Here is a 9,089-nt window from a genome sequence, read left to right as displayed (position 1 = left end):
GGGGCGGGGGCATATATCCAACCCCACCCCCCAGACTGTGCATCCTGGGGACTCCCAGGTTGGGGGAGGCGAAGGAAGGGAAACCAATGGACGGGACTCCTCCCCTTCTTTCCCCGTCCCTGCGGACCCTGGGAAGGGTCAGAAGCTGTGTCGCAGGGGAGGGGGTGGAGACTCAGCTACCGCCGGGAGAGCCGCTCGGCGTGGGGAGGGGGCGTCCGGGAGCGCAAGCTCCGCCTCCCACTCCCGCCGGAAGGGAAGGGGAGGCGGTGGCCCGCGCGCAGTGAGCCAGACGCGGCGGCGAACGCGGCGGGGGCGGTCGGCCCGGGACCGGGTGGCACCCAGCGGGTCGGAGCGGGCTCGCCGCCAACGCGGTCACGTGCGCGGTCCCTCCTCTTGCGCCTGCCTCCCCCGCGCGCCGCGCTCTCCATTCATAAATTCTCCGCCTGCTCCGCGGCCACCGGGCACCGGAGCCCGCCGGGAACGCCGCGCAGCCGCCCGCCCGCCCCCCATGGGCCGCGCGCCCTGGCGCTGAGGTAGGCGCGGCGGGCCCGGGGATACGCCAAGGCGGGCGGGGGCAGGCCAAGGCCGCGCGGCCCGTGGGATCGCCGCCGGCTCCCGACCACCCGCCCTTTCCGCGACGCGGCGAGGCCGGAGGGAGGGAGTGGGGGGAGCAGGGGCGGGCGTGCGGGCCAGTCCGCGGGGCTCTGCATCCCCCGTTTTCGGCCTAGAGAGGGACGCCCCCCCCCGCCCACGCCCTTGCCCGGCCTCAGTTTCCCCTGAGATGCAGCGAGCGCGATGGCGTCTCCGTCTCCTGGATTAGCCCGAAGCGGCGATGTGCCCGGAGCCCGGCTCTCTGCCTCTCCGTGAGGGCTCGCCATCCCGTCCCCGGGGCTGGTTGGGGGCGCAGGGATGGGCGCGGTGGCGAGCGAGCTCGGGAAGGACCGGCTGGACCTCAGGGGCGGGCCCGTGGGGAACGTCCGCCCTCGGGTCTGGTCCCCGCCTACCCCTAGGAGTCCACCTCTCTCCCCCCTCGGCTTCCTGCCATCTTTTCTGGCCTCCTGTCACGGCCCCTGCGCTTCTGCCCCCTCCCCCAGCCGGGACTCATTTCCCGACCTACATTTTGCGCGCCCCATCCCCTTGAGGATACCAGGCAGCCTCGGTCGTTCTGGGACCTAGCGCTGAGAACACCTGGCTTTCGCCAGGCCCTGCTCCCCGCCCCCATTCTCGGGGCCTGTTTCCCCCCGCTGTCGAGTGGGGTTACAACCCGGAGGGGCCGGGGACGCGGGAGCGTGCACAGGCTCCCCCTCTCCTCTGGGGAAAGGCCGAACGCGCGCCCTGCCTACTCAGGGCTGTGGGGCACCCCGGCCCAGACTCTGCTGCCCGAGATTACAGAGTGCAGTCCCGGGTCTTTCCCACCGGGAGGAGCTGGCGTAGGGGAGGGCAGGCAGGTGCGCTCTCCAGGCAGCCCCTTTCCCGAGGGCTGAGCTCCCCTCCCCGGCCTCAGTTTACCCCGAGCCCAAAGCAAACGTGGAGGCTGGCGTGCTTGGCTAGAGGAGCTGCTCGTGGAGGCGCAGGGCCCCGCGCTGGGCACTGGCGGGGAGGCGGCTGCAGCAGCCATCTTGCCACCCAGGACCGGCTCAAGCCGCCCTGCAGGAGGCCTCCCTCCCCCGCACCCCCTCCTCTCCCCCAGTGCGCCCTGGCAACACCCCCCCTCCCCGCTCGGCCTGCTCGCTCAGTCGCCATGGGAACCGGATTCTTCAGGGCTGGGAACAGATGCGCCTTCTTTGGCCTTTTCGCTCCCGCTAGCACTGGGTGGAGGGGGACAGCTACCTCCCGGAGTTGTGACTTGTAGGCACTGAGCTCAGTCCCTGCACCCCGCTCCACAATCCTGGCACCACTCCCTGTAGAACCAGTCTCCGGGGCTGCGGCAGGCCCCTCCTCTCCTCCGATGCGGCTGGCAGGGCCCCTGGGGTCTCCCGGTAGTGAGCCAACAGCCTCAGTGTCCCCGTTCCTCCTAGGACTGCTTTCCCCTTTCTGGGCAGGGTTCCCGGCCAGCTGCTGCCTTGCTGGGCCGGCCCCACCGGCTGGGGAGGTGGTGGATAGCATACACCTCCCCCGTTCTAAACATGGGGAAACGGAGGTCCCCGCGTTGATCTAAGCGGGGTGGGGGCTGCCTCGGGGCTCTCCTCCACCTCCCCGTGAGTCACTGCCCGGTGTGGACTCCTACTCCCACTCCTTGGGAGCTAGGAGAGGGAGGGGACCGAGGAGCTGGTCTGAGCAGGCCCTGCCCCCCACCAGGCCCCTCCTCCTAGCTTCAAAATGCAGCCCACGCCCACCATGGCCACGGCCGCCAGCACCGCTGCCACCGTCGCCCTGACCTCGAGGTGGGACAACGCCACCGGCAGCCCCACCGTGAGTGAGGGGTTTGGAGTGGGGTGGCTGGGCCAGGCGGGCCTCCAGAGGCCACGCCCGGCGGTCCTGACCCCTGCTGGCCCACAGGCGGAGCCTGACCCCATCCTGGACAACTACGTGCTGCTGGTGGTGGTCATGTCGCTCTTCGTTGGTGGCACGCTAGTGGTGCTGTCCGGCGTGCTGCTCGTGTGCAGGCGCTGCTGGGAGGCTCACCCGCGCTTCAACAGGTGCGCAGTACACCCACCCCAGGGGCCCCTGCGGGCCTGGAGCCGGGGGACCGTGCGAGCGCGCACACGCGCGTGCGTGCCGACAGCAGGCGTGAATGTCAGCCCGTGTGGTGTTGGGGGCCTGCTTCTGAGTGCCTGGGGAGCACGGTGTGTCTGCACCGGGGCCTGGCCCCGGGAACTCGGGTCCCGGCAGGTGGGCCCTCCGACCCACCTTGCTGTCCTGCGCTATCTCCCCAGAGCGACGGAGGAAGCGGAAAAGACCGCCACCACCTACCTGGACAATGGCGCTCGCCCGGCCCAAGGTGCGGCGCCCCGCCAGGCCCGCCCCTGCCCACCTGCCCGCCCTCCCGCCCGCCCCCTCGGGCCGCCTGACCGGCTGTGTCTGTCTGTCTCCCCCACCAGACTGGGCGCAGCTCGATTCCGACTCATCTCTGTTTCCTTAGAGCCCGCGCGTAGGTGCTCACAGGCGCGTGCTGAGCGAGTGAGTGTGTGAGCGGATGTGTGAGTGCCCGCCCCGCCCCCGCCGGGCCCCGCCCCCCGCCCCAGCCCCGCCCCGCCCCGCCCCGGCCGGCCGCCCGCCCAGCGCCAGGCGCGGCCCGCCCGGGGCCCACCCTCTCGGCTCTCCTCGCAGACCCCGACTTCAGGGGGGAGGACCCTGAGGGCCAGGACGCGGAGACGGAGCGCTTCCTGTCCACCAGCTCCACCGGCCGCCGGGTGTCCTTCAACGAGGCTGCCCTGTTTGAGCAGAGCCGGAAGTCGCAGGACAAGGGCCGCAGGTAAGGGGCGGCACGGCAGGAAGGGACCCGGTCCCTAAGGGATGTCCCAGAGCCTGATGCCCTGTGACTGCGCTCCCTGAGCGGTGGGTGCTGGGCGCTGGCCTTGCTCTCCCCCAGAATTGACGGGGTGGGCCGTGGAGCCAGGGACAGCAGGTGTGGGCTTGGGGGTTCAGGCTGTCCAATGGAGGGCCGAGCGTGGGGCGGGGCGGGGTGCTGGCTGGCACGGTGACTGGCAGCCATGCTGGGCGCAGGTACACCCTGACGGAGGGGGACTTCCACCACCTGAAGAATGCCCGCCTCACCCACCTGCACCTGCCGCCCCTCAAGATCGTCACAATCCATGAGTGCGACCTGGGTGAAGCCGGTGCAGCCACCCCTCCCCACGCCACCGCCGCCCCCAAGGCCAACCTCGCCATCTTCCAGGTGAGTGTAGGGGTGGCAGCCGGCTTGGGGCTCAGTGGACAGGACAGCGCCCCTGCTGGCGGTCCCTTTCTCTCTGGGCTGGGCCCCTCATCTTAGGACAGGGGAGGGGGGCCTGGCTGGGGTGCACAGTGGGCTGTGGGTCCAGCAGTCCCCCTCACCCACCCATGCTCTTTGACCTGTTACTGCTTCCTCCCCTAGCCCCCGGGGAAGGCCCTCACCGGCCACTCCGTGGGCCCCAGCTCCGCCCTGCCAGGTGACCCCTACAACTCAGCCGTGGGCCCTGCTGACTTCGAGATCAGCCCCTTGGCATCCAGCGACTCCGGGGAAGGCACCTGGGTGAGGGCCCCCGAGCGGCCCCTCCCCTCCCTGCCCCACTCCAGGACAGAGGTCAGCCCGTGGCCTCCCCCACCCTCACTCCCCTTGCTCCTGCCTGACCTCCTGCATGGGAAGAAGAGGGGTAGGCGGCACGTAGACTACGCAGCCACCCCTCACGCGCACAGAGTGTTCCAGCGGCTGGAAGGGGCAGGTCAGGACCCAGCCCGCGCCAGGGTGCGAATGCTCGCGGACGCTCACCCTAGGTGACCCCTCTGTCTGGGGCTGGGAGGACCAGGTCTGGCCGGCGCCTGGCTGAACCCGAGCTCAGCGTAGCTTCCAGCCTGCCACTGAGCGCCCTTTGCTGCTGCTCTACGTTCTGGGTGGGGCGCGGTGGCACGGTCTGCTCGGGCTGCCCACTAGCGTGCAGACCTGGGCCTAGGCTGGAGCCAGCATGCAGGGCAGCAAGGAGAGGGCCCTGAGAGCATTCCTCTTTTCTTCCAGTTGGATCCAGGTACCAGGAGCAGCAAGCCTGCCGGCCCAGGGCCCGCGACGGGGCACAGGGAGGCCGGGCGCGGGGAGGCAGGTCCTGGCTCTGGGGCCGGACCCGTCCTGCAGTTCTTCACCCGGCTGCGGCGCCACGCCAGCCTAGACGGGGCCAGCCCCTACTTCAAGGTCAAGAAATGGAAGCTGGACCCCAGCCAACGGGCATCCAGTCTGGACACTAGAGGTAAGATGGGACCCTTGGCAGAAAAGGGGCCCTGGGGGGTACAGCTCCCACTGCTGCCCCAGGCAGCCTTCAAGAAGGAGGTTTCACACCCAGGGAGGGGTCAGTGCTCTCGGACCCCAGGCGCGTGCCCCATGCTGGCCGGCGGCACCTGTCTGCCGGCAGGCATCTTGCCCAAGGGCTCCCAGCCGGTTGGGTCGCACACTGGGCCCCAGTGAAGCAGGGGGTTGGCAGACCGGTGACCTGCAAGGCACGAGACAACAGTGGTTTTGGATCTGTCGTCAGCCTGTCTGGTGTGGCAGCGTGGAAGGAGCTGCAGACTGCGTATAAATGAGTGTAGATACGCGCCAATAAAACTTTATTTACAGCAACAGCTTGCAGGCCCGCTCGGCCCCGGGGCTGGGCCTGAGCATCCACAGGCCTGAACTACTGAGACCAGCCCTTCAATCTCGCAGAGCCCAGATCATGGAGAGCCCAGGACACAGGGCTTCCTCGTCCCCAGTCCAAAGCAGGAGCCTGTGTCTGGGGTTGGGGAGGTGGGCACCGACGTCTCTATGGATCCCTTTCCGGGGGACTCGGCCAGGACAGGACAGGCTGCGGGGCCGCCTGCTGCCTGCGGGGGTGGGCCCCAGTGCCAGGACAGGTGAGGAGAAGGCACAAGCCCCCGTGTTGGGGGCTGGCTCCAGCTAGCGCAGGGAGAGGATAGCCCACTCCACTGCCTTTGGGAGCAGAGATGGAGGCCCTGATTCCTGAGGATGATTAGAGTGGAACGTAGGTGCACAAGTGCCCGGAACCTGTCTGCCGGCTGACTGGCCTCCCCACGCCTGCAGCTTTCCCACCCAAGCTTCTCCCAGGCCCTGCAGGGGGCCCCTGGGCAGAGGCAAAAGAAGGACCGCCCCACCCCGGCCCCTGCCAGCCTGTCCATCACTGTCCTGCACACTCCGTTCTGCGATTCACTTTGGGGGGCCAGCGCGGGTCTTGGCTCGGGCCGGATGTTTTCGGCCAGAGCTGTTCCGGAGTACTGTTACCTCCTGGACAACCCGACTCACACCTGTTTGTGCCTCGGTTCCCCCCCACCGCAGAGCGGGGGGAACCCTCCCCTGGACCCAGGCTGACGCGCCTTCCTCTACAGGCTCCCCCAAGCGGCACCAGTTCCAGCGGCAGCGGGCAGCCAGCGAGAGCACAGAGCAGGAGGAGGGGGACGCCCCCCACGGGGATTTCATCCAGTACATTGCCAGCGCAGGCGCCGCTGTGGCCTTCCCGCCCCCCCGCCCCTTTCTGGCCAGCCCCACCAGCCCGTCCCCCACCCTCGGCAGGTATTTTTCAGTAGATAGAAGTGCTAGGGGTGGACCTGTGGGCCCCTGCCCCCCTCAGTCCCCTCCCCCTTGCCCTGGGGAGGGCTCTCCTCACCCTGCAGACACGGGGTTCCGAGCCTCCGGTTCCGCCAGCCCTCCTGGAGGCTGCCTCACTGGGTCCACCTCTCCAGCATGCATCCCAAGAGGGAAACAGGGGGAGACAGGGGAAGGGCAGAAGGGCAGGTGGGGCCCTGGACGATGGCCCCAGGGTCCCCAAGACAGGATGCCTGCCCAGTCAGGGCTGTGAGGGGCATGTGCCTGCTTGGATGTTACCGCTTCCCGGTGGGGTCCATGGCCTGATGGGCTCTGCTGTGGCCTGGTGCTCCTTCCCACCTGCCTGTGTTCCTGACAGCTGCATGGCCCTTTCTCAGAAACTGTGACCCCTTCTGCCAGCAGCACCCCAGTACTGCCCTGCTGGATGGGAGCAGTGGGGTGGTAAGGTCCAGGACTAGAGGCTGAGTGGGGCTACCGCTGATCCAGTCCATCCCCAGCCAGTCCCTTCCACACTGAGATGTTAGGAAGAAAGCAGCCCCACAGGACAATGTCCCTCTCTCCAGGTGAGGAGCCTGCCACCTATGCTACGAGCAGGTGCTGGGCTGAGACACTACAAAGTGACCTGGTTGAGAAGCAGGTGCCAGGAAGACTCAGATTTACCCAGAAAATATACCCTGCGACAGGGACTGGCAACATTTTTCTTAAAAAAAAAAAAAAAATTCATTTTCCGCAGAGCCTGGCCAAGCCTAGGGGGTCCCCACCCATGCCCGCCCTTCCGGACCCAGAGTCAGGGGGGCTGGGGAGAAAATGCAGGGGCGTGCACAGCCTTCTTGACCGCTGCGGCCTGGCTTGCAGGCTAGAGGCAGCCGAGGAGGTGGGCGCCGCGGGAGGAGCGAGCCCCGAGTCTCCCCCAGAGTCTAGCGGCGGCGTGGGGCCTGAGCAGCTGCAGCAGCAGGAGTCCGATGGCGAGCGGGACTCGGGGCCCGAGCAGGCGCAGACCAGCTACCGGGATATCTGGAGCCTGCGCGCCTCCCTCGAGCTGCATGCCGCCGCCGCCTCAGACCACAGCAGCAGTGGCAACGACCGCGACTCGGTGCGCAGTGGCGACAGCTCGGGCTCGGGCTCCGGGACCACCGCGCCCGCCTTCCCGCCGCCCTCGCCGCCGCCCACACCGCGATCCGCGGACGGCGAGGCCGGAGGTCCGCGGAAGCTGCTTCAGATGGACAGCGGCTACGCCAGCATCGAGGGCCGCAGCGCGGGCGACGACGGGCTGCCCAGCGCGTCCGAGAAGCGCTCTTCCTTCACCAGCGCCGGCCGCACGGCCACTGTGGGCAGCAGCTTTGAGGGGGCGCTGGCGCCCACGGAGGCGCCCGCCCGACCCCGCAGCCCCCGCGCCTGGCCCCGCCGCGCCCCGCGCCGCGACTACAGCATCGACGAGAAGACAGACGCGCTCTTCCACGAGTTCCTGCGCCACGACCCGCACTTCGACGACGCACTGCCCTGCGCCGCCCGCCACCGCGCGCGCGCGCACCCGCACCCACACGCGCGCAAGCAGTGGCAGCAGCGCGGCCGGCAGCACAGCGACCCCGGCGCGCGCGCCGCCACGCCCGTCCCCCCCGCGCCCCCGTTCCGCCCAGACCCCCGGCCCCCACGCGCGCCTCTGCGCCGCGGCGACAGCGTCGACTGCCCCTCCGAGGGCCGCGTGGGCGAGGACCCCGCGGCGCCCGCCATTCCAGTCATCGAGGAGGAGCCCGGCGGCGGCGGCGGCGGCGGCAGTTGCCCCGGCTCGGGCCTGTGCGTCGGACCCCCGGGGACGCTGCTGGACAAGCTGGCGGCCGGCCTCGACGACAGACTGTTCCCGCCGCGCCTCGCCCAGCCCATCGCCGCGGCTCCCGCGCTGGCCGCCGCCGCCGCGCCGACGTCTCCCGACCACAGCCCGGCCTAAGCCCCGCGCCCCGCACCCGCCTCATCAGCTTCTCGGCGCCGCTCGGGGCCCGCGCCGCGGGACGCGCCTCCAGCCGCCCCCCGGTGCGCGCGCTCTCGCCCTCGGGTCACCCTCGAGCGGCCTCCGGTGCGCACGCGCACAGCCCCATCCCCGGCACGGAGTCGGGACCCTCCGTGGCTCCTCAGCGTGCGGGCCTGGACCGGAGGGAGCGGGGCCGCTTCTCCATCTACCTTTGGCCTCGACGGCAGCCCCGGCGCTGGGGCGTCTTTCGCACAGAACGCCGGGAGGTGCGCGCTGGTACCCGCACCCGGGAGGGTCCGGGTGGAGGAGCCGAGTGAAGCGCATGCGCGGGGCGCCCCGAGTGGGGCCCACGGAGCCTCGAGGGGGCCGGGCCGCACGCGCGGGAGTCTGCCGCGGGGCGCATGCGCCGAGCTGGGACCGCACCGCGGCGGAGCGGGAGCCGGCCGCGCTGGCCCTGGGCTGGCCGGGTGGGTGGAGGCCGCAGCCGCCCCGGCCCCGAAGCTGTTTACCTCACCGCGGCCTGTGCTCGCGACCCCTGGCGCCCCCTGAGCAATAAACCCCGACCCGCCCGCCGCCCGCTCGTCCCCGCGCCCGCCCCAAGCATGTGAGCGGGCCGCTCGCCGCCATCCAAAGAGCTGCCACGACTCGCGTTTGGAGACACACGAAACCCAAACGGTCACGGGTTCAAGGTTCCCGAGCTTTATTTATTGCCAAAAGATGGGGCCGCCCGCGCCTGCGGCCGCCCCACCACACCCCGTCCCGTCCCTCGGAGCTTCCTGCCGTCTGTGTTCCATCCCGTGATGGTGTTTTCTCGTGTTTGTTTTCTGGTTGATTATAAATATTTACCGCACACGCTCGTTTAGTCCCGGTTTTCTCTGGGGACCCAGGAGCACAGAG

General features: G+C 69.8%; 1 protein-coding gene across 6 annotated transcripts; it reads left to right on the top strand.

Moving 5' to 3' along the window:
- Window positions 1–8: 8 nt before the first annotated feature.
- On the top strand, window positions 9–8,331 carry CBARP (CACN subunit beta associated regulatory protein). 6 transcript variants are annotated; one of them, XM_032847033.1, is made up of 10 exons: window positions 9–533; window positions 2,299–2,412; window positions 2,500–2,639; window positions 2,877–2,941; window positions 3,271–3,415; window positions 3,667–3,838; window positions 4,037–4,174; window positions 4,655–4,880; window positions 6,010–6,193; window positions 7,082–8,331. In XM_032847033.1, the coding sequence occupies exons 2-10, from the start codon at window positions 2,320–2,322 to the stop codon at window positions 8,169–8,171; spliced, it is 2,253 nt and encodes a 750-aa protein (XP_032702924.1). In that variant the 5' UTR covers window positions 9–533; window positions 2,299–2,319; the 3' UTR covers window positions 8,172–8,331. The 6 variants fall into 6 exon arrangements, with proteins under 6 accessions (XP_032702924.1, XP_032702923.1, XP_032702922.1 ...); XM_032847032.1 differs by having other exon boundaries at window positions 4,037–4,225; XM_032847031.1 differs by having other exon boundaries at window positions 2,299–2,639.
- Window positions 8,332–9,089: the final 758 nt, after the last annotated feature.

This window comes from Lontra canadensis, unplaced genomic scaffold, assembly GCF_010015895.1.
Source record: "Lontra canadensis isolate GAN:19392208 unplaced genomic scaffold, GSC_riverotter_1.0 scaffold184, whole genome shotgun sequence".
NCBI lineage: Eukaryota > Metazoa > Chordata > Mammalia > Carnivora > Mustelidae > Lontra > Lontra canadensis.
Note: the sequence above shows the minus strand (reverse complement) of the source record. Positions and strands in the feature narration are given on the sequence as shown.